This window comes from Myripristis murdjan, chromosome 13, assembly GCF_902150065.1.
Source record: "Myripristis murdjan chromosome 13, fMyrMur1.1, whole genome shotgun sequence".
Taxonomy (NCBI): Eukaryota; Metazoa; Chordata; class Actinopteri; order Holocentriformes; family Holocentridae; genus Myripristis; species Myripristis murdjan.
In genome coordinates, this window is record NC_043992.1 from 24,117,559 (window position 1) to 24,142,251 (window position 24,693).

Genomic DNA, 24,693 nt, shown 5'->3' on the forward strand with positions numbered 1-24,693 from the left:
AAAGGGGAGAAAGACAGATAAGAAGGCGGGGTGGGACAGACAGTCTAGAGGGAGGCAGAGTGAAGGGCGTAAAGGCAAACAGACTCATGTGAAAGAAAATCAGATTAAGAGATTAGAGATTAGAAACGGCAGTCAGATAATAAAAACCATAGGGAAACACAAATAATAATGGGCATAATAAATGTGAGGCAGAGCAAGAAGGGATGGGTGCAAAAATTATTCACAAGAACTGGTAGAACAACACGGGATGGTTAAAAACATGAATTTTCTTATTCCGCATTAATCTTCATTACTATCATGCAAGAACATATGAGTGTTCCTAAAAGTTAATAACTGGTAATAAAACTGAGCTTTAGGGGCTGCATTTTCTGCAGCAATGCTGGCATTTGTTCTCATGGCTGAAAACGGAAACTTTGGGGGCTTGTAGTAGCAGAGCTGATGTGAGAAAGTCCACGTCTGACGCCATCGTTACCTAAACTAGATTGAGGCAATTTGCTTTGGTTGATTTACATCCAGGAACAAGTCAAAATTGGTGTGTGTGTGTGTGTGTGTATGTGGACAATCAGACAAACATACAAAGTCCTCTATATGATGCCTGGACTCTAATGGGCGACCTTGAGAGTAATCATTAATTACTCAGTGAGCTCCACAGTTGTTAGTCAGTCCTGCCATTAACTTGATCTGTTGTTACCATTAACTATTCAACACACCCACCGCCATTTACTCACACAGGACACACACACACACACACGCACGCACACACACACACACAGGCAAAATGCGGAGGAGTGCACAAGTGTCCCCACCCAGATGCAGAGATGCATTCGCAGAAAAAGGGAGCTGTAATTTCAGAGGTTTATTGACGGAGACAGATCCAATCCCTCTGAGATTTACTGTAGTGATCAGTTAACCCCCGCCCCCTCCTCTCTCCCTCTTTTCCCTCTCTCTTCCTCGGTCTTTCTCAGTGTTTCCTCATTCTCCATTGATCTCTTGTGTCCCATTTCTTCCTCTTCCACTTTTTTAAAAATCTCAGCCCTTCTTCTCCCCTTTTTGTTTCAACAACAACAACAAAAAAAATCCCTGTCTTGCTTTGTTTCGACCCGTCCTGATGTGACCTGGTCAATCACTGACATTAGAAAACCTTGAGGCTGGGCTGAAACATGACAGGTGGGTGGTGCAAATGACATCTCAAGGTCAATCTGACAATGTGTGTGTCGGTCTGTGTGTGTGTGTGTGTGTCTGCATGTCTCCTGCCATTACCTTCTACCTGACAGAGAAGGCAAAGGAATAACAAAGCTCTGTGTTTGTGAGAGGGAGTGTGTGTGTGTGTGTGTGTGTGTGTGTGTGTCAGAGAAAGCAAAAGCAAAAGATAGTATGCGTGTGCTGTCATGCTGACACATACACACATGCACACACACACACACACACATACACATATGCACACAACACACGCTGTAATGCCTAGCTATGGAAATGTAAATCAACTAAGCCAATGATTAGGCTACAGAACAGCAGGAAGAGGCACTAATACATAGAGAGAGAGACAGACAGACAGAGGATGAGACAGGGAGAGAGAGAGAGAGGAGGATGAGTAGGAGAGCAAAAGGAAATAGAGAAGATGAAAGAGAAGGGAGGAAAGAAGAAAGATAAAGTGAGAGAGAGAGAGAGAGAGAGAGAGAGAGAGAGAGAGAGAGAGAGAGAGGGAGAGAGAGAGAAAGCGTGTTATAGTGTTTCTCCCAGACTGCAGAGACGACTGCAGCAGGGAGAGAGGGAGTGACACAGAATACCAATGGACCTACGGCTGCTCAGCGCACAATACAGCATACACACACCCACATACACTCGTGCGTGCATGCACACACACAGCAGAGTATATAAAGTCAAACACCCCGTGTCTGACAGGCAGACCGGATGCTGTGGAGGCTGCATCTCACAACCTTTAGGCTGTGGGCCGCAGACAGACACAGCAGACTGAGACAGAAGGACAAAGTGCAAGACAGAAGAGGTGTGCGCTGTAGACAACAAGAAAAACACAGACATACCACAAATAGACAACCAGACTGCAAAACATGTACGCACCAAAGCACACACACACACAGGCATTAAGACAACAAACAAAACAGCCACAGTCAGTCAGTTAGCCTTTCAGCCTTTCAGCCAGCCAGGAAGAAAATCCCTTCCTGCCTCTTTCCCCTCATTCCCTGCTATACAGTAAATGTCAGCCTCAATACTCTGATCCCTGCTGACTAGCCAGAGAGGATCCGAGTGGCGGGATGGAGGTGAGGTGGATGAAATAGGAACAACAGCAGGCATCATACGGCTGGGGTGGAGGTATGGAAGAAGAAGAAGAAGAAACAGTGTGTGTACACCGTGTACACAAACACACTGCACTGCTGTTTCTCACGACGCACGGCTGCAGCGGCTGTGATGAACGGCCATCAAGAAACAAGCAGCAGATGGAGAACAGACTTTTGTGTGACTTTTTTGGGTGAATTATGTGCAAAGGCTGACAGAGGCAATCAGCCTTCCATGATGATTTCAGAGAGTTGCAGAAAAATAAGTTGGAAGAAACATAAGTAGCATAACAGTGATCGAGAGAGACAGAATGGATATAAATAAGTATCATGACAGTTTGTGTGGCATGTTATTGTTTGTCTTTTTTTGCCAGATGAGAAATATGAATGTTGTAAATAATACAAGTGCTGTATCTTGAGGAAAATCTCTTTGAATGAAGTAGAGTGACAGTCTCCTTTAGCCAATATGAATGAAAAGGCAAAATTCATTACTTTTCATTCATTCATTCATTCATTTATTTATTACTACATTTAAAACCGAACGCAGCGGAGTTTGCCCCATTTAGTCTGTTCATTTGTTTGTTAGGATATCTCATGCAGGATATCTCCAAGTTATGACACTGATACATTGATTGCACTGGTCAGCCAAAGTGTGGCTTGGCAGTGGGCGTGGCTTCACGTAAGAATGCATGTAACTTTCAAATGAATTCAACCATGAAACTTGCCTCATGTCACAAGGAAGCAGAGATTAGCATTTCACACTGCTTGGCCAAAGAGGGGTGTGAAGTTGGGCATGATTAACGTTTGGTATCCAACATGTGTAAAATGTATAACACAACATGTACAACTGTCACATCTTTTAATTATGATGGGCTGTTGGAGCCTATCCTAGCATACATTAAAAAACTAACTTGATCACTGACGAAAACAGAAAATTATAACTAAATTGAGGCTTAAATCATTCCACAAAAGAGAAGAGTATTCCATTCCCCCTATCCCATCTTAACAAATAATATTCTGGTGTTGTGTACAGCCATTGGTATGAAATCTTCTCCATGCAAAGAAGATGATGAATTGAAATGCAAGAAGCAGAGGCAAAGTCTCCAAAGTCTCCAAAACAATAGCAAACAATCCATCCATAATGAGAACATATTTACACTGTCTCCACCTCTACGAGCCACCAAGAGGAGGAATTTTAGGTTTGAAGAGAGCAGAGGTTACTAATGTCATGCTACTTGATTTCTGATGAAGTCCTTCGAACTTCGAAAAATTCAAAGTTATCTTTGGCTTCCACTCGGAGCCACCAAGGTGGGAAGTTGCCAAGTGTAGCTTTAAACCAGAATAATGGATTGGTTCGACCACGAGGGGACTGGCTGGTCTCTGTTGCTCTCAGTATTGCTCAGCCATAAAGATGGGTGGCCCTGCAACTATGTGATGGTAGACCAGCGGTAGAGAAGATGATTTAAAGAGAAAATGTATTCACTGAATAGATGAATACATTTTCTATCATTTTCTATCTATAGATAACTGAATAGATCTTTGCTTGTGGTGTATTAAAATCTCATGTGTACATTGGTTTGGATAACAGTGTCTGCCAAATGTGAACTATAATTTTTTAAAGCAACTCTGACATGGAATTCAGATTTGAGGCATGTCATTCTAAACATATTGTTATTTGGATACAACTTTTTATCAAATGATACTTTCCTCAACATTTCTTTACTGATATTTAACACATTGTGAATGTTAATATCTTCAATAGTAACCCATACTGCTCTTTAACACCGGATATTATTTTGCAGGGGTACAGCTTGTATAATTTTTCATTGGCAAAGAAACTTTGCCATGAAGGGAGGAGCTGAGTGGGCAGCAGAGATAAAACTTGAAAATGTGATCAATCTTTGACTTTGGTGTCACAAGTGCTTTTCTGTCATTAGCTGTGAACCCTTTTGAGTAAAGTTATCAATTTGACTTTCATCTCCTGCATTAAAGCTGAACAAGGGAGTGGAATATTAGAAGCGGAAATGGACCACGGGGAAGGGAAAATGATATGACATGATGGTGCACATGATGTATCTGCTTTTCTAAGGACATGATCTAGTGTTTCTGCACTACAATACCACAGAGTGAAGGCTCATTCATCACTTGGTTTGATGGTCAGAAGTCTATCTACAAACAGTCTGAACAAATAGTTGAGTTAGCGAGTTTCAGGTTTTAATAATTCCATGTTTTGAAGTTGTTATTCAAAACAATGTTTCTAAACTGGCTTGAGTTTCCACATTTGTATTCCATTTCAATCACAAATAATGAAAAAAAGTTTTTTTTTCATTACTTCATTAAAATCTAATGAACATAGCCACCCTTACAGATAATCTTCACTTTGACACACATCTTTATATTTTGCATGACCATACTGAGCCTAACACATTACTGGAATATTAGAGTCTCACTCACATATACCACATGGTTAAAGATGTACCGTTACATTACATATCATGCTGCATATACGTGGACAAATTCAGAACCTCCTGCCTATTCGCCTATGTATTTCTGACTACAGTTTGCATTTCAACTTGCAACACATGTCTCAAAGTGCAGCGATGGAAATGGAATGAAAGCAAAGGAAAGAAGTTGATGAGTGACAGCTTTCTCCTTTCCAAGAATATGATCTGGCATTTCCTCAGAAGACAGAATGCATCATCCATCACCAGGTTTGACTGCAGTAAGCCTGGCCTATAGAAGTGTATTATATTGTGAGTGACACGCCAGGTGATTTAAATGATGAACGCAAGCTTCATGCTAAGCATCAAATTATCACTATGACAGCTATGACTTCTGCACACAAATCTATAACAAGGCCTGGGTTTGGACTGTTGTCAAAGCACAAAGTGTGAGTGTGTTTGCATGTGTGTGTGTGTGTGTGTGTGTGTGTTTGTGTGTGTGTGTGTGTGTGTGTGTGTGTGTGTGTGTGTGTGTGTGTGTGTGTGTGTGTGTGCGTGTGTGTGTGAAGGCCTGAATTGGCCTGTCAGTCACACTCAAGTGGGGGGAGTGGAAGACGACAGGTGTCGGGGAGTGGAGGAGAGAGAAAAAGAGAGAGTGTGAAAGAGATGGATGAACAAGCAAAAGAGAAGGGCAGAGGAACAAGAGAGCAGGAGAAAGAAAGTGAAGCTTGGGCAGCAACTGTGGAAGTTTGGCCACTTTCTTGCACTAAAATGTTAATGTGGATGCAGCAGAACTGGATAAGTGAGCCTGGGTTTAACTTAACTTGCGAGGATCAAAAGTCTTTCAGACAAGCACAAGATGTGTAAAAGACGCTTCTGCCGAAGTCTGTCTTCACAAGGGTAATACTTTGTTTTAGATTTAGTGGTTTTGTAAAGAATTAAAGTTAAAGCAACAGTTCACCTAAAATACAAAAAATATACTTTTGTATATACCAACATGTACATTTATTTTGTACATGTTGGGTGCAAGTAGATACAGTTTGCTGGTGTTGTTCTGCAGGAAATAGTTCCCATCGAAAGTCTTTGCTCTCGAGAGCTTTGGCTTCTGTCGGCTATCTGTGTCATTGTTTTTGGAAAGAGCTGTTGCTGCCGAGTTTTTCACATGCAAATTATTGATGGTTTTTATTCCACAAATGAATACCCATCCAGCCCCATTGTATTGGGGTGAAGGGAGACAGGGGAAATTGTGGCAGTGATTAAAGTAACAATCCAAAACTTTTCGTATATATGTACCTTTTCGTATATATGCTACTGTAGCTTGATTGCTACAACACAGTGGTGATTCAGCCTGAAGCCAGACCATATTATAGCTATGGCAAACCAGTGTGCAAGGCAGTAGTGCATGAGTGTGTGCACATGACATGATTGGCCTGAGACTGTGATGTCTTCTTGAGGTGATTGTGTGTTTGACTGACACTGAATGGAGCAGACTGGATTTATTTCTCAGTGCATTTAGTTTGGATCGGATCCTCTGTGTATAATGGTGTTTTGTCAAAATTATGACGGAAAAAAGTTACCTGCATAAGCTTTAATGTTTTTTTTTAATTTACATTTGCTGTTCTTAACACCTAATCACAAATATAAAAAGCTGTAGTCTGAATATAGTGCCTTTATTATTAAAGCACGTTTGAGACTGACACACTGACACACACTGACATTCAAAAATCAAGAAAACAAGACTCTTGCATTGTATTACTTAATGAGTAGGGAATAATGTGTATAACAGCTGTAGTTTATGTGTGTGTGAACTTGAGGCACAAAGTAAATTGGAATTTGTAACTACAGCGTATTTCCATCAGAGTATATAATTATCATCATCATCATCTCTCTCTCTTTTCTATCCATTCTCTCTCTCTTTCTCTTCATGTCTCAATCTGCTCTAATGTTAACTCTGTGACACCACTTTGCTCTCCATTTCGCTCCTCCTCTGTCTCTTTGACCTGCAGCATGATACAAACCACCGGCCACTTCATCATTAACTCCCAGAGCAGATAACATGGACAAGTGTCCACCCAAGTACATCTCAATTGCTCCCTCTCCTCGTTTACTCCCAATCGCTCCCATTTCTCATCTTTCTCTCATGCACAAATACACACACTTTTTTCTCAATCGCTCGCACTTTCACCTCTTCACACTCATCTTCTATCACTCATTTCTATTGCTTGTTTTGGTGTGGGACTCTCCCTGCTGCTCCTTCTCTCCCAAGATTTGTTCCCTAAAGGTCTTGTGGATGACGGCCATGAATATTTCACTAAACTGCATTCTCAGGTTATCAATAATAAAATGGCATATTCTTATAAATATTCTAAAAATATAGCTGGACTCTGGCCCCTCAGTGGTGCATTAAAAATTCATGGCCACCATGCAAACTGCTAAAGCTCCTCACCACTGCACACCCATATGGACACGATTCCTGGGCCACAGTGAGGGTGCAGGTGTTTCCTACTCTCTCTCTCTCTCTCTCTCTCTCTCTCTCTCTCTCTCGATGTTCATGTCTTTGTGGGTTTGTGTATTTCTAGCACATCTTCAGCTCCTGTCACATTTAGCACTGTGAAGAGTAGCGGTCCGGTACGGTGTTAAAAATGAAGAGAAAAGTCCCTTCAGACAACCATCTGAATCACCACAGCCTAATGCAACACTACAGCACTTTAACATTAAAGATATTTAGAGACACACACACACACACACAGACACATCCGGTCTACCACTCAGCCTGACAAGCACACAGTCAAATGCTGTCTCGCTTTCTCTTTCTCTTTCTCTTTCTCCACACACACGCCTGCATATATACATACTTGAGTATTCTCTCCCACACACACGCCAGTGCCCCTCACCGTGGTGAGATGTCGCAGCCCTGTTGCATGAAGGCTCCCAGTGAGAACCAGAGAGAGTTGAAGATACCAAACTCGTTGGGTGGTTGGTCGGTGGGGCCCTGCTCTGTGGCCCCTTCCTCTGGCTCCTCTGCATGCCACTCATACGGGCTGAACCGACTCACCTGGGAGAGCAGAGGAGGAAACATTTAGCTTGCTGGGTATAGTGCAGTTTATCTGCAGTGTTGAGGAATGTTAGTTTTACAAGTAGCTTCTTACATTATGATGTTACTGCTGTTAACAGTAACCTGTCATGTTACAAAGATGCAATATGCAAAAGAGGGTCAACTGCAGCAAACACATTTAGACTCAACTGAAAAAAAAATATAGTGGAATAAGCATGTAATCTATCAGTGAGTTGGCCTGATGACTCAACCACTGCATTATGCACATATTCCAGGTGTTTTTCTTCTTGCCACTCTTTATAGTAACTTTCAATAGTACAGTTTTAAGGAAAATAACACTTTAGAATGCTTTGGTGTTATCAGGAATCAGAATCCTATTGGATTAGATTGTGCATGTTGATTGTTCTTACTACCTGTGTCTTAACACTATAGTAAATGTGCTGCATACATGCCTATGGCCTATCCCTTAGCCCTGTTATAACAGGGCTGATTTCAAAATACAATACTTGTTACGATGCCAAGGCTGTCCTAGTCTCTGCCATCATCATTTGCTGGCTGAGCTGCAAATCTGTAGTAAATAAGAACTATAAATATTTATTAGAATAAATAATAATGTTAACAGCTTACTTATTTGAAAAAAGCTACAAAATACTTGATTAATTGAGCTGGAAAACCAACATTTTAGATAAGTAGTTACGAAATAGTCTTTGAGATCTCTCATCTTCTGGGGAACCACTAAACATAGGCCTGCAACCCAATTCACACATTTACCTACAGTTTATTGATCCATGAAACTCACCAAAAACAGCACAACACTGACTCCAATGTAAGCGAACACTATGCACATCCAGATCTCGTAGGCCAGCGGGTCAAGGAAGGAGAAGACGCCTGGTTTTGACTTCTGGGGTTTCTTGATCATAATGGAGATTCCCAGGGACATGAAAGGCTTGGAGAAGTCAATTACCTCCTCTCTCACCAGAGTGATAGTCAACGGAGCCACAGCAATTTCTGCTTTCTACAAAGAAGAGGGCGGAGATGGGGGTTAGAGTGAGTGTTTAGTTCAGCCATGTCATGATGCAATTATATTGCACCGGCTGTAATCAAACTGAGGCGACTGTGATATCAGCTCTCTGTAGAAGGAGATAGTTAGGGAGAATAGGGGGAAGGGAAAGAGAGCAGTGAAAGAACGGCAGAAAGAGGAGAGAGGAAGAGGGACCGTTAAGTTTACTATTTATCAAAACAGCGGTCAAGACAAGTGCAGTATAGCAGTGCTCTTCAAATTTAGGGTTGTGGGAGATGAAATTGGGCCATCAAATCCAATGTAAGAATTGCTAATTTAAAATGGTCCTCATATCTGCAGTACACATATTAATCAAATGGGGGTACTTATATAATGCTATGAGGCTAGGAGATAATGTGTTTGGTCATATGTGTGTGTGTCCCTGTCTGTCTGTGTGGATGCGGGTGTGTCTGTCCGCAGCTTATCTTGGAAACTACTGGGCCTACTAGGCCAACATTTTTTGTGAATACTTATAACTGTAGGATGAAGAACCTCTTGTGGTTACACCCTTTGCTACTTCCACTCTCTCTCTTCATTCACTGTCTAGCTCACTCGACCACCGCTGCTCTCTTCCTCTCTCTCTCTCTCTCTCTCTTGTCGGTCGTTAGCTTGCGTTTGTTGAGTTTACACACTGCTGACAGTAAAGTCAACATAGCACAGAGCAGACACACAGCAAACAACACTGTAAAAAGTGTCAGAGCAGGGGTTAAAACAGGTTACACAGCCTTATGACTAATGTGTAAAACAGCCGTTACTGTTTCATGTGTTAGCAGGCTATTTGCCTAACCTTCACGGTCCTTAGTGAGTATGCGAGTTTTTGTGTGTGTGTGTGTGTGTTCACAGAATGGTAGCATTAGGTTGTTTTACTTTGCTCTCCTGGTAAAGTAAATCTCTTACAACACATGAAAAAAAGCCTATGCCATATGACAGCTGGAAAGGTAAAGCTATGATTGCACTCATTGAGAAAGTGTTACTGAAAATATTACTGATTTCAATATAACTGAAAGTGAGAAAAATTCTGTAATTCATTGTTCTGACAATTTTGATTTGAGTAACACTGAGTACATTGCTTTTTTTTTTTTTTTTTTAAAGATAAAGGGAATACACATATACCATTTGTGGGAAAAGATAAAATAAAATAAAGTAGGTGTAACGCTGCATGAATTTAAGTTTGGGCGTGATAGATTGTCATTTTTTAAAAGTGGGTCCCCAGGAAAAAATATGAAATACAGTCTTGAAGGATCAAAAAGAGACTGATGCAGATAGAGAGAAAAAGAAAGGTAGGGGAAGTAGGGAAAGAGAGTGAATTGGATGTCGGGGTGAGGGAAGGAATAGGAAGAGTGAGAGAAGGAGAAAGCAGTAAAATTATTGAGAAGCAATTCACAGGCATGGCAGTGACAGCGCCAGAATATAAAGTAGTCAGTACAGTCTCACACACACAGACACACACACACTCTGAGAGAGTTCAACACATCATTTATTCAGCACTTTGAGGATCCACGTCTGCAAAGCTGCATGTGCCTAAACAAAAGGCGCTTTCCAACCAAGGAACATTGTTCTAAGGACTGGGGGAACTACCTTTTGTTTGTGTACACACTGCAGGAACTGGGAACGATCGCAGATCTTATAACTATGTTTTGAGGGACTTTGTTTGCTCCGACTTCAGGGTAGGTACTTTCTGAGCAGAAGAGGAACTGCGACTGATGTAAGTGTACGGTGATTGGTCCAGATGTCAGTGTATGTTGACTGATCAAACATATGAGCCAATGCAGCCACTGTTTTTTTTTTTTTTTACAAAAAAAAACCCTATATAAAACAATGTACAAAACAAGTCTTAGCCTTTAAAAATGAAACAATACATGGACAAGTAGACTGTCAGCAATGTATTGATTGATCTTATACAGTATGTGACAGAGAAAACACAATGTGATTCTGTTATGTTGATGTTGGTACAAAAAACACCATCTTACATCACTTCAGTCTTCCTGTCGGTGAGAATGCAAACATAAAAAAAGTCCTTGAAGCTTTGTAGCTCTGAGGGAAGATCACCCGGGGGGTAAATCCTCTCAAAAAAAGTCCCTAGAACTGTTCGGTCAGAAAGAGCCTAAAGTCTGCAATGTTGCTCTCATAATCTAAAAGGAAGCTGAAATGACATCATATTAAATAGTGAGTGTGCTTTTGCTGTTATGGATGAAGAAACTACATGGAGAAAGAGACAGAGGAAAGAATATGGAAAGAAAGTAAATGAAAAGAGGGGTAGAGAAGGGTAGAGGGAAATCTAAAACCACGAGCTAAAAGTTAGTTTGTGAGGAAAGAGGAAGGGGGGGGGGGGGATGATGAATAAGAAAGAAAGATAAAATGAACTAGAGACAGATGGAAGGAAACAGATGTACACAATATGAAAAAAGAGCCTGAGAGCTTATAGCAGAAAAAAAAATTGTAGTCCCAGAGATGAACAGAGAGAGAGAACAAAGGAGAGTGAGATGAAAAAGAAAGGGAGCAGACAAGAGGACAAAGGAATATGTAGTTTCTCTGCAAAGCTGAGGGAGGCACAAGAGTCATTAGAGAAGACTGGGAGAGTTTGGTATAAATCAAACCTGATTAGTCAGAGCGGTGGTTCTACCGTGTCACTTTTCACTAAGAATTCAGCAGGCTAATTAATGTTGTCACTGTTCTGCAGGAACCTCTAATCTCCAGCTTCTCTCTTCCAGAAAGTGACAACTGGCGCCCAACTTGCTGAGAATATTCCAAAACTCAGTGGCATAGCAATGTGAAATCTCAGACCACGACGGCAGAATTGGCCAGTTTTCTCAATTCTCAGAGCAGAGGTCACCCTGTCAACATCTCTGATGCAAAACTGATGAAAAAACAACTCAGTTTGAGCATTTCACAGCTACTCCGTAAACACCCACAATTCATTACACCTGTTCTAGCTATTCAACCCGTTTTAGAGTTTCAATAATGCATGGCTTTCAATGCTTTGAAAGTGCATGCTGCTGGAAACTGGAAATGACTGCAAAGGGCAAAGACAGGACTTGTGTTGAGTAGAGTTTTAGTGGAACAAATAAATATTCAACTAGTTGCAGGGGAAGAAATGTAGAATTGGTTTTGAAAGTGTGCTACATTATGCATAGGCCATACTGACTCTAGGAATTTTCAAAATTTCATCCCTCCCTCACTGATGTTTTCTGTGCCATAACTGTGTGATGATGATGTGGTTTTTAAAGTGGTCTGTGCCAAACAAACATGTTTTCATACATCTGGAGAATACATTTTGTAGCACCACAATTCTTCATTTGTAATTATGGTATTTTTTTTTTTAATCACACATTTATCTGTATCAAGAAATTGGAACTCCTGCAATTTGAATATTGCACTTGGTCGTAGTGCGATTTCAATAATATTTTGATTAAGGGTACTAAACAGTATGTTCAGTATTTTCTAGTGGTGTCAAATTATCGCGTTAATTGAGATTAATTAATTACAGTCATATTTAGCGCGTTATGTTTTTTAATCGAGTTAATCTAATTTTTAATCACTAACTTTACTTTTTGTGTTTGGGCTTGTTTAGCATAAGCTGATAGGCTCCTATTGTCAGGCCCGAACTGTACATCGGGAGATTTCCCGAAGCGCCGGCCTGTCACTGGCCCAGTGGCCTGCCCGTCTTTTTTTTTTTAAACAGGTCGCCGGGCAGGCCAATCAGCTGTCGGTCCGGTCCGGCTGGCCTCACCAGTCTGATCTTTTTTTTTTTTTTTTTTTTTTTTTTTTTAAGTCAGAGAGACAGGCCAGGCCAATCAGAGGCCAGCAACCTGTGAAGAGGTCAAGACATGATTGGTTTGTTTTGATTAACACCCGCCCCAACAGTCCGAGTCCGTTGTAAACAGGCAGCGCATGTTGAGGAGGGGGTGTCGCGACTCGTGTGTGTGTGTGTGTGTGTCTGACTGTGGAGGAGAGGAGAGGAGGTGGAAGAAAAGGTTACGTGATCGAAGTTAATACATTACCGTATTTATCCGAATATAAGACGATATTTTTTCCATTGAAAATGCCCTGAAAAAACGCCCTCGTCTAATATTGGGGGTCTAAGCAAATACACATGTATTGTGAATATGTAAACCAGTAGGTAGGCTCGCCTGATGCCGCGATTACCGGCGAATGGCCGCATTGCGCAGTCATTGCAGCCGCATATGAACAAAAATTGATATGGCAGGTAGGCTATGTGTGCGCCGCTCACCTGTCAGATCCGGCAAAGATTTTGTTTTGTTTGTTTGTTTGATTTTTTTTTCCAGATTTTGTCCATATAATTTTTTTTTTTTTTTCCCAAAAAAGGGTCTTGAAAAAGAGGGGTCGTCCCCCCGACCCGCATCGGACTGATCTGCTACAATAATGTAATGAATTTAAAGGGAAATACCTCAAGTTGAGGGCTTTTCTCAGCAATTTTAGGTGAGATTAAAAAAGAGATTAATTAGATCAATTAATTACAGATCATAATTAATTAATCTCTCAATTTTTTTAATCTCTTGACACCACTAGTATTTTCCACACCTTTTCATGCCCAACTCTTCCTCCCTTCACCTCCCCGTGCACCTGCCCTCCCTGTTTTCTCTCTCACTGTATCTCTTGTTCCATCCTTCTTCCACTTTTCTACCCTCTAGTCCTCTCTCATTATCCCTGTTCTCTCTCTCTCTCTCTGTCTCTCTCTCTATCTAACTATGTAATATAAAGATATACATTTAGAAAAAAGAAGTTGCAGAGACATCAGTGACACTCAAAACAATATGCATTTGCAGTGTGACTTAAGTGTGCCTCAATACTCAAGCCCTTTTAGCTTTTTATCTTTAATTAATTTATATAAAAAAAATGTTTATAATAAATCCACTTTACAGAAAAGGTCAGCAGGGGGTGGAACACATTATGGACGCATTGTATTTCATTATATTTCCAATCCATCCTTACCCCATAGACAAGCTCTCCAACCATCCCATTCCATATCTTTGTCTCTGGATCTCTGGCTCCATATTTCCCATCGGGTACAATGGAGATCTTGTATTTGATTCCGATGTGCTTGGCGATCTCCGAGGCCAGGTCCACACAGTAGCCCTCATACTGGTCGTTGCCTTCGTATAGCTCCCAGTTCTTCTTCAGCATGACGTACGGACCCTCCTACATGACCAGCAGAACGGGGAGAAAGACACAACTGTTTGGAAGAACCTGACTGCAACGGTGATTAAAAACAATAAAAGGAAATATGAACATTTTAAGAGGAGTGTTTTTTACAGTGCACTGGAGGAGAGCCCACACAGAGAAGAGTGATGCCAATGAAAATTATTCCAATGAAAAAAAAAAAGGCTATATATGTTTTTAAAAGGAGCTAGAATTACTTTTTACTGTACCCTGAGGGGCACAGAACTGTGAAATACACCAGTGCAATGATGCAGACAGAATACTGATTTAAACATGGAGCAAGTCATATTTTTGCTTCCCAAAGTAAACGCAAAATTGGAATAAACCTGCACACATGAAAATGACATTTAAGCCAAAATATTATGAATTGAAAATACATGCTTATAATTAGCAGCAGTGGAGATAATAAATGTCTATAATGACCTGGCACACTGAAAGCCAGGTGTGCCTTATATGGATATCTAATATTTTTTTTCATACAATTCAAAGAATACCTCTTCCAATTAATCACAAGTGCAAATGACAAAGAAAGCACACTGAGAATAAAACCCAGCAGCCACAAACAACTTGATAGAAACTGCTGCACAGTTTACAGAATGGGCAAGGAAAATATTAGAGCTGGTTGTCAAAAGCCATTGTGTCGGTGCTGGGTGTTTTGTATCTTCTGTTTCTGACTTGGAGTGCCTGTTTAATGCCTTTCTCTTACTCTACATGCCTCCCCCAGGACCTGCACCTGGCTCTGTGCAACACTGAAGCTGAGAGGAGAGAAATGAACAAGAGTGGTAAAAAAAAAAAAAAAAAAAAAAAAAAAAAAAAAGGAAGAAAATGAGGGAGGGAGGGAAAAGGAGATGAACAGAGTTGCTTTGGTAATGTATCATAAGAGCTACAATGGTTTTTGGGCATGTGCAGTCAGCAAAGATGAAAGCAAGGAGATGGGTTATTGTTGTTTTACAGAGACGGTGGGTACATTTTACTGGCATGAAATGAGGCAGGACACACACTCAAACACACATGATATGGACACACAAAATGCACACACACAACCATGCACATTACCACACTTAGGGTACCCACAGAGACCAGACACACACACGCACACACACACACACACACACATACACACACACACACACACGCGCACACACACGCACACACACACACTCATTCACACACACAGGGACTTTTCAGTGACAGTGCATCCATCAGCAGCAGTGAGTTATGGTATTATGCCTGGGGCTCCCCACCCTGTAATCCGCCTGAAACCAAGCCTATTAAAACACTATCAAACCCTTTTTAATCAAAGACTAATCTCATCTAATTAATCAAACAGGCTTTCATAATATCCAGCACTTCCAAGCCTTGAATTGGTCTATGGAGATCATAAAATACAATTTAAAAAAAAAAAATGATAACATACATTTCAAATCAATTCTTCATTCAGCAAATTGACTCATGTTGAAAACAAGTACATTTTAATCAAAGAGCCTTTAAGGCTCACAAGCTATAAGATGTCTTAGATGAGCAATTAAAAAAGTGGCAGCACACTTTTGGATGGAATCGACTGAACGATCTTCATCTCTGGAAATTGAATTACATTGAAAGAAAGACCAGTTCAAAAGCAGACAGGCCAGCAGTCAGGCAGAAACATACCCAATAATAGTCTTTTAGTGGACATTACTGCATAAACAAAAACAATCAGAGTATGCGAATGAACAAAGAGGAATCATGTTATATTTACACATCAAAGGTTGAGATAAAAAAACAAGAATCCTACAAAGAAAGTAAGAAAGAAACTGGATCACATTTCTTGTAAACCCTAATAAGGACATCAGTGGAAGATTCAAACGACAACAAATTGCATTTATTCAAACGGCAGATGGTACAAATGAGAATTCAATTCTAAATTTATGCAGAACATCACACCCAAGAACATACATTTCAGAAGAGAAACAAAGAAAATGTTTTGATGCAAGAGAGACAACCAGTAGCGCTTCTTATCATTGTCACCATCATCTTCAGGCACAAAAACTTGTCCCATTGTGTTCATTGTCAGAGCATACAAAAACACATTTCTCCTAAAATCTCATTATCAGAGACATTAGCAGGCCCCGGGGCGCCCATTCCATTGACTCAACATGAATCACAGTGTTAATGAACAGCAACGTAAGCCAAGAAAATTCCCTCTTAATACCACAACACAGCCATCAAGACTGCTCTGTGGCAGGGACAAACACTAGAGAAAATGAAGACATGAGTGGAAATGTTTGTTTTAAAGGAGCATACCACCGTTGTAACCAATTCACCAGGGTCTGAATTGTTCATCATTTTTTTTGGAGGGGGACGTCCCTGTAAGTCACTTTTACAGTGACTTAAAATGTAGTAGTACTATGAAGAGGTTTCTATGCATCTCTATCCTGTTATGGATACAAAAGATCTGTGACTCCATTCATACTTGGATTAAACATTGTGATCAGGCCACGAGTGGAAAACACTAAGTACAATTCATCCAATTCATCTTGGAGAAAACTCTGGTCCAGTCACTCAAACCATCTTCAGAGGAGGTCAGGGATGTGTTAGGTAGTGAGCACTAACACTTTCTGATGCATACGCAATGTCTCCTCAGGCCTCAGTAAAGTATTTCTGATTCTGATTCTGCTTCCCTACCAACACTGGAGGACTGCCTAGTCGCTTTGTGAAAGGAGCAACTGATGCACTGTTCAAATTTGAATTAAGTTTGTGTGGTGAGATGACAGCGTGTTTTGTCAAGTGACTGGAAAATAGGGAAGTTGGGCACAACTGGTTTGTTAATGGGCCAGAAAAAAGGAACGGGATGGGTGGGGAATGTTGAATATGAGAGCATGGACTATAGAAGTGAAGAGGAAGAAGGGAGGTGGAGTCAGGTACAGAGGGATCAATCTAAGAAGAGTAAGGAAAGAAGAAAGAAGAGAGAGGAAGAAGAAAATCTGGGGGTATGAAGACTAAGCAAAATGTGGCTGATTTTACAATACAGAGAAGATAACGATCTTGTGCCAAATGCCATTAATGCCAGAAAAACTTCAAATAAACTTTTGCCATTTTCCTCTGCTCCATCAAGTTTATCATTAGTTAGGCCACATTCAGACAGGATCAGGCATTGAGGCAAAAACCCCATGGAATATCATTCATTTTGATGGTCGTAGTGCGTTTTGGCTGCAGCAGTGCTTGCCGCAGCCAAAACGCAGCGACGTCCAGCAAAAAAACTGAACCGGGATCAACTTTTGCTCAATACAATCCGAAGTCATGCTGCGGTGGCCAATCGTGTAGCCGGCAAACACACCAAACAGGCAGACAGTGGACAGACGAACAGACAGCAGACAGACAGGCCATATCTAACACGCCCACACCTTTGCATAAACCTGCACAGGATGCTGTAATACCTGAGCCTGTGTGCATTCAGCCTTAATAGTGTGTTAAAGGTGATTATTGATGAGATCCATAATTATAAATGACGGGTTGGAGGCCCAGATGGGTCACTGATCTGCTCATAACCTCTCAAACTAGTTAAATGTTATAATTAATGACCTGGGGTCCAACAGTGAGATAATTTCTTATCTTGGACCCTCCCTGGAAAAGTTCAAGAACCCTATTTTGCCTCATGTTTCATCTAAGATCTGTGGTTCTCACGGGGAATCTAGTATATAATTTGTGTTAACAAGGAGGATGCAACCCCCTCAATTCTTTCCTCCATCAAATTACCCTCAGGTTTATCATATTAGAAGGTCAAGTGTTTGAAATCAGAGCAGGCTACTTTGTAGAGCGTTAATTCAGTACAATACCGGCAAGGGCCACACACACACACACACACACACACACACACACACACACACACACACACACACACAAAACAGTGGGAGCTCTGCCAACAGTGGCATTGCTTCACTTTTAAGCCTCCTTAAGGTTTGTTATCAGTATGGCCCAGACTCTTTTGTCGCAGTGTGAACGTGCTGTGTGTATGTGTGTGTGTTTGTGTGTGTGTACTGAGGGTTGGTGCATGTATTTACAGCTGGGTAGAAGGTGTCATGTTTGGGAGTTGCTTTGTATGGCATCGTGAGTCATACAAGGACACGGCAAAGAAAAGGGAGGGAGAAAAGGAGGTGGGGAGAGAGAATGGAGGGGAGAAAAGGCAAGAGGGAGACAGAAAATAGGAGCAGAGATGGCGAGGAGGTGGAAAGAAAAAAGAAGGGAGGACATGGGAATGAAAAGGGGGAGGAAAGGAGGAAGGAAATGTAGGATGAATGGAGTGAAGGGTGTGGGGCAGATGGGCTGTGTGGAACCACTGAGAGGAGAGATGAAATAGCAGATCAGAATACAAACAGAGATAGCTACAGGGAAAAGATAGAAACACACAGAGAGAGGAAGTGTGAGACAGATGTAAAGAAAAAGTGAGAAAGTAAGGAAATGACAGCGAGAGAGGAGACAGAGAGGAAGAGAGAGGGGAGGGCCTGAAAAGACAGACATTAAGAAGAAGAAGAAGAAGAATGGGTAGGCAAAAGAGGGAGAGCAGCTTTGTAGAGGCAAATGGTTGGGGGTGATAAGACATGAAACACTTCACACTGGTGCCAAACAGGCAGACAGGACTTGCTATTTAAGCCAGTTAGCCAGCTAGCAGACGAGCCAGATACCCAACTGGCTGGTCACGTAACTGCTCAGTCATTCAATCAGCCTGCCAGTACAACAGTTAGTCAAGCAACCAGCTAGCCAACCATTCGGACAATTAGTCAGCCTGGGAGTCAGCCATTCAGACAGCTTAAACAGCCAAGCCAGACACTGAGTTGGTCATTTATCTAATTAGTCAACAGATCAGCCCTCCTGTTTACTAGTCAGTCCATTAATTAATTAATCAACAAGATAATTATGGCCATCAGCGTGTTTATCTCCCAGTTATTCAGCCAGGCGGGGAAGAAGGCAGCATATCAGTCAGTCAACCACTCGCCTATCCAGTGTGTTAGTCAACCTGTCAAGTTTCAAGTTTCAACTTATTTAGACACAAGAATCACTGTTCACAGTTTCAAACGGCTTTAAGTCGACTATTCACACAGTCGGTCAACCACGAAGAAAGAAAGTCAACTCTTGTGTTTGAAAAGGAAAACTAAATGCTTCCTACCGAGAATTAGAAGGCAGGAAAGCATTTAAGTCATGTTTCAATCAAATTATTGCATAAAATGCTGCCTACTAAGATGCGTCTGTGTGGCTTAGTTTTTGAAAGTCTGTGGGCTTTGAGTATCCTTTCAGTCATAAAAGGACACGGCTAAGAAAAGGTAGGGAGTAAATGAGGTGGAGAGAGAGAGGTAGAGATAATGGAGGGGAGAAAAAGCAAGAAAGAGAGAAAATAGGAACAGAGATGGTGAGGAGGTGGGAAAAAAAGAAGGCAGGACATGGGAGCAAAAAGGGGGAGGGAAGGAGGAAGAACATGAAGGATGAGTGGAGTGAAGGGTGTGGGGAGAGGCCGCATATCAGTCAGTCAACCAATCGCTTACCCTTTCTGTTAGTCAGCCTGTCAAGTTTCAAGTTTCAATTTATTTAGAGCCAAAAATCACTGTTGAAAGTTTTAAAGGGCTTTCAGTCGGTCAACCAGCTGGCTATAGCCAAGCACAAAGCAAGACAGTCAACTCCTGCGCTCCAAAAGGGAAAAAAATGGTGCCTATTGAAGCAGAATTATGAGGCAGGAGGGCGTTTAAGTCATGTCCCAGGCAAATTTTTGTATGAAATGCAGCCTACTGAGATACTTCTGTTTGGCTTGGTTGAGAGTCTGAGGGGTTTGAGTCTGCTTTGTGTCCCACAGACAATTTCACTCAACCTAACTCAGTCTATGCCAAACTCATTTGAGTGCATTAACATATTTTATCATCTATGAGTATAATTATGACTTTTCAATTATCCATTTTTTTAAAAAAAAAATCTCAAATAGAGAAAACAGAGTAAAGGATGAACAAGCTGCTGGTAATGGCACAGTAATGACCAGTGGTAATGGTCATTACTGTGCAATATGTGGTACAGTGATGACCATTACTGTACATAAGTGGTGTCTTAGCAACGGCACAACATATGCTGCCTTTTTATTCCATTAAAAACCAGACTCCTGAGGTAGGCTATCAAATGTGTGACAATGCTGCCTGCTGAGGATGCTGTCTCACAAGGTAGCAAGGTAGCAGGCAGCTGCCTTCTGTTTGGGACGCAGTTAACAAGTCAGTCAGCTATCATGTTTGTCAGTCAGCCGGCTAACCAACCAGGCAGCCTGAAAACATGCTGGGAAGCCAGTCGAGTCAGTCGGCAAACATAACACTGTTAGTCCCTGTCTTGCGCGCCACTGCTTTACTGAGTTCAAGCATTTAAAGAAACACTTCCATTAAAAATACATTCAGATATAGTAATATTCTACTGTTGGCATTAATTAAATATACCAATCCTTAAGAGCGCACATGCCCTCACAAGCTGCAGTGAATGTAAGGCTATTGTGAATGAACTAGAGTTTCTTTGAATGCATGTGGAATGCCGGTACTCTAGATTTAATGCATTTACTGATCCCCATACTAAAGAACAACAAAACAAAACCAAACAGATTTATTGTGTCCTCAAGGGACAAGATGTGGGAACCTGGATTACATCCATTATCACTGCATCCATTTTACATGCATACACATACACATGCCCACTCATGACAAGCGTAGCATGTGCATGCAAATGCCACCAGATCCAGGCAATCAACACCTATCAATGCACCTCAAACATACATGTGTGTTCATGTGTGTATGTGTGTGCGTGGGCTTATTCATCAATGTGTGACGGCTTGAGTGTATGCATGTGTGGAGGGGCCACAGCTAGATCAGTATGTGTGTGTATGGGTAATTCTTCAATTTGGGTAACTTTTCAGTCCCTGGCCTAAAATTTCATGAAAAAAATTAAAATCATATTAGGTTTTGTCACATTTGCTAAGTAGCAATAAAATTAACCCTGAACTTTTTTTATTGTCTCTTTGTCATGTATTTTTATACTTTTTTAAATGTGTTTTATGTCACATTTTCAGTGCTTTGGCCATGTCCCCAGCCCAGAGTGTGGTACTTCAACTATGTTATAAAGTGAAAAAAAGTTTAAAAATAACTAAATTTTTACATTATACTTCTTCAAAACAAGTTGAATAAATAAATTTCACATAGATATTTCATTTTAATGTGCCATATGTGGGTTTTCTCAAACAAAATATGGCTGTCCCTAAGTACTGTGGTCATTACCATCACTTTGAACAAATCACAGAATAATAAAGTTTTTCCAAAATCAGTTCACTTCACTCATCTGCATATGTGAAGAGGCAGATGAGCACATGGCTGTCAAGAGGAAAGTTTGACATTTTGATCATCAGAAATGTAAGTAAATTCAAGATTTATATAGGGTGACAGGAGAGTATGTTTATTACACGTCATTACCAAATAAGCTTCAATGTTGTTATTTTAGTGTAGTTTTATGAAAATTTGCTCTGTTTGTGTGTAACTAGAGTGCATTTTATGCTAGCTGTTGGGTTAGCCTTGCCAAGTCATACAATGAGCTATTTTTTACCAGGAAAGTAAGAAATGTCATTACCATCACACGTCATTACCACCACACAATAAGCTGTGATGGTAAAGACAAACTGTGGTGGTAATGACATTTCTTTTTTTTTCTTGCCTCATACTCAATGATTTTTCCTTATTTAATGGAGATAACTGAGTAAAGATAAAATTCACAGATATACAGTACAGGCCAAAAGTTTGGACACACCTCATTCAATGCGTTTTCTTTATTTTCATGACTATTTACATTGTAGATTCTCACTGAAGGAATCAAAACTATGAATGAACACATGGAGTTATGTACTTAACAAAAAAAGGTGAAATAACTGAAAACATGTTTTATATTTTAGTTTCTTCAAAATAGCCACCCTTTGCTCTGATTACTGCTTTGCACACTCTTGGCATTCTCTCCATGAGCTTCAAGAGGTAGTCACCTGAAATGGTTCAATTTCGAATAAATCCCCAACAGTGTCACCAGCAAAACACCCCCACACCATCACACCTCCTCCTCCATGCTTCACAGTGGGAACCAGGCATGTGGAATCCATCTGTTCACCTTTTCTGCGTCTCACAAAGACACGGCGGTTGGAACCAAAGATCTCAAATTTGGACTCATCAGACCAAAACACAGATTTCCACTGGTCTAATGTCCATTCCTTGTGTTTCTTGGCCCAAACAAATCTCTTCTGCTTGTTGCCTCTCCTTAGCAGTGGTTTCCTAGCAGCTATTTGACCATGAAGGCCTGATTGGCGCAGTCTCCTCTTAACAGTTGTTCTAGAGATGGGTCTGCTGCTAGAACTCTGTGTGGCATTTATCTGGTCTCTGATCTGAGCTGCTGTTAACTTGCGATTTCTGAGGCTGGTGACTCGGATGAACTTGTCCTCAGAAGCAGAGGTGACTCTTGCTCTTCCTTTCCTGGGTCGGTTCTCATGTGTGCCAGTTTCGTTGTAGCGCTTGATGGTTTTTGCGACTCCACTTGGGGACACATTTAAAGTTTTTGCAATTTTCCGGACTGACTGACCTTCATTTCTTAAAGTAATGATGGCCACTCGTTTTTCTTTAGTTAGCTGATTGGTTCTTGCCATAATATGAATTTTAACAGTTGTCCAATAGGGCTGTCGGCTGTGTAGTAACCTGACTTCTGCACAACACAACTGATGGTCCCAACCCCATTGATAAAGCAAGAAATTCCACTAATTAACCCTGATAAGGCACACCTGTGAAGTGAAAACCATTTCAGGTGACTACCTCTTGAAGCTCATGGAGAGAATGCCAAGAGTGTGCAAAGCAGTAGCCTAATCAGAGCAAAGGGTGGCTATTTTGAAGAAACTAGAATATAATACATGTTTTCAGTTATTTCACCTTTTTTTGTTAAGTACATAACTCCACATGTGTTCATTCATAGTTTTGATGCCTTCAGTTAGAATCTACAATGTAAATAGTCATGAAAATAAAGAAAACGCATTGAATGAGAAGGTGTGTCCAAACTTTTGGCCTGTACTGTATTATCAATGTCTACTACACATTTTGACTATTTTGACACTGGGGTTTTAGATGCGGTCAATTTGGGCCCTGGCTTCTATAAAACATATGTGTCTGTCTTTGTGTGTGTGTGTGTGTGTGTGTGTGTGTGTGTGATTTTCTGGAGGTTTAACCCCAAGGATAATATGTGTTAACATTTTAAAATAACAGCTGTGTTAAATAACATTATTGAATAACATTTTTCTGCACCAATTCATAAATATTATGTCTGAATATTTTATAAAGGCCTCACGTGTCATTTAAAATAAATTCATACATTTTCTCTTAATAGGCTACAGTTAATTCAACATGGCACCAAAAACAACTGCGCAAAGGTCAAAAACATTAATGTTAACTGTTTTGTAACAAGGTAATAAACATTTTCTATTTCAAAAGGTGGATTTGATTCATTTTTACATTAGCTGTTTGTATCAAATGTCATTACCAAAACATTTTGTCATTACCGCAACACACAGTCATTACCACCACAGCGCATATTTTTTGAGAAAAAACAAATTTATTAAATAATTTCTATATATTTATTTTGTATTTGTGAGAATTTAACATTTTTTCTTAACATTTTATCCAAAAAATACATAAATTATTAATGTTCTGAAAGCATAAATTTAATTGTCAGAGTAGCATCTAACATAATATTGAAATATCAGAACAAACAACTCCTATAAATATGTTTAAAATGAAATAAAAATCATTCTCAGCACAGCTTAGTCAAAATTAATGTTTGAAATTACATGCAATGTTTTAAAAACACCATATTTTCATGTTGTTTTGAAAAATAATTCATTATTTGATGATGTGATGGTAATGACGTTTTGTCCTGACATCTTGGAAAAACCTATAAATATATTAATATATCTGAAATAAATGGTCACAACCATCCACAAGAATGAATTCCTGAGAAAATAAAAGCAATATTCAGATGGATAAAAATATGTTTCTACAAGTTGTATTTTCTTACAATTTAAGAAGTCAAAAGTTCCCTCAATTGAAGAATTACCCGTATATGTGTGTAATGTGTGTATGTGTGGGGCGGTGTAATGTGTGTGTGTGTATGTGTGTGTGTACATATATCACTATGCATTTATCAGTTAGGCTGTGATAATGTCACTGTGTCAGTGGATGTGTGATGTGAGCGATGGCTGGGTGAGTATGCTGTATGTGTGTATGTGTGTGTGTGTGTGTGTGTGTACATGTGTAATGGAAGGACTATTATTTAAGCATGTTTGCTTAAAGCCAAATCCTTCTCAATGAAATAAAATTTAAAAAGCAACCAGAGTAACAAAACTAAAAGCTAACAGAAGCAAATAGATATACATCAGCTGGTCAGTCAACAGTCTGATTCTCTGTGCCACACCCAGCCACACCGATGACAATCACATGAGGGCAGTGCCTTTGGGCATCAGGTGATGTAGTCAAACCTTTGGGGTTAAAACAGGTTAAAACACAAATTCTTTCAGGAGCAAAGTAAAAATAAAAAGCCATACAACAAATACAAGTCAAAGTGACAACAACATCATAGTCAGGACAAAGCTTTTGC

The 24,693-nt window shown here is 40.4% G+C and overlaps 1 protein-coding gene across 2 annotated transcripts in view; it reads right to left on the bottom strand.

Moving 5' to 3' along the window:
• gria4a (glutamate receptor, ionotropic, AMPA 4a) overlaps nucleotides 1–24,693 on the bottom strand; it is a 132,573-nt gene that overhangs the window by 33,122 nt on the left and 74,758 nt on the right. For both annotated transcript variants that reach the window (XM_030066832.1, XM_030066833.1), the window contains exons 11-13: nucleotides 13,804–14,010; nucleotides 8,590–8,805; nucleotides 7,630–7,790 (exon numbers count right to left, since the gene is read on the bottom strand). In XM_030066832.1, the coding sequence (XP_029922692.1) occupies nucleotides 7,630–7,790; nucleotides 8,590–8,805; nucleotides 13,804–14,010 (584 nt within the window). The remainder of the gene's footprint in view (nucleotides 1–7,629; nucleotides 7,791–8,589; nucleotides 8,806–13,803; nucleotides 14,011–24,693) is intronic.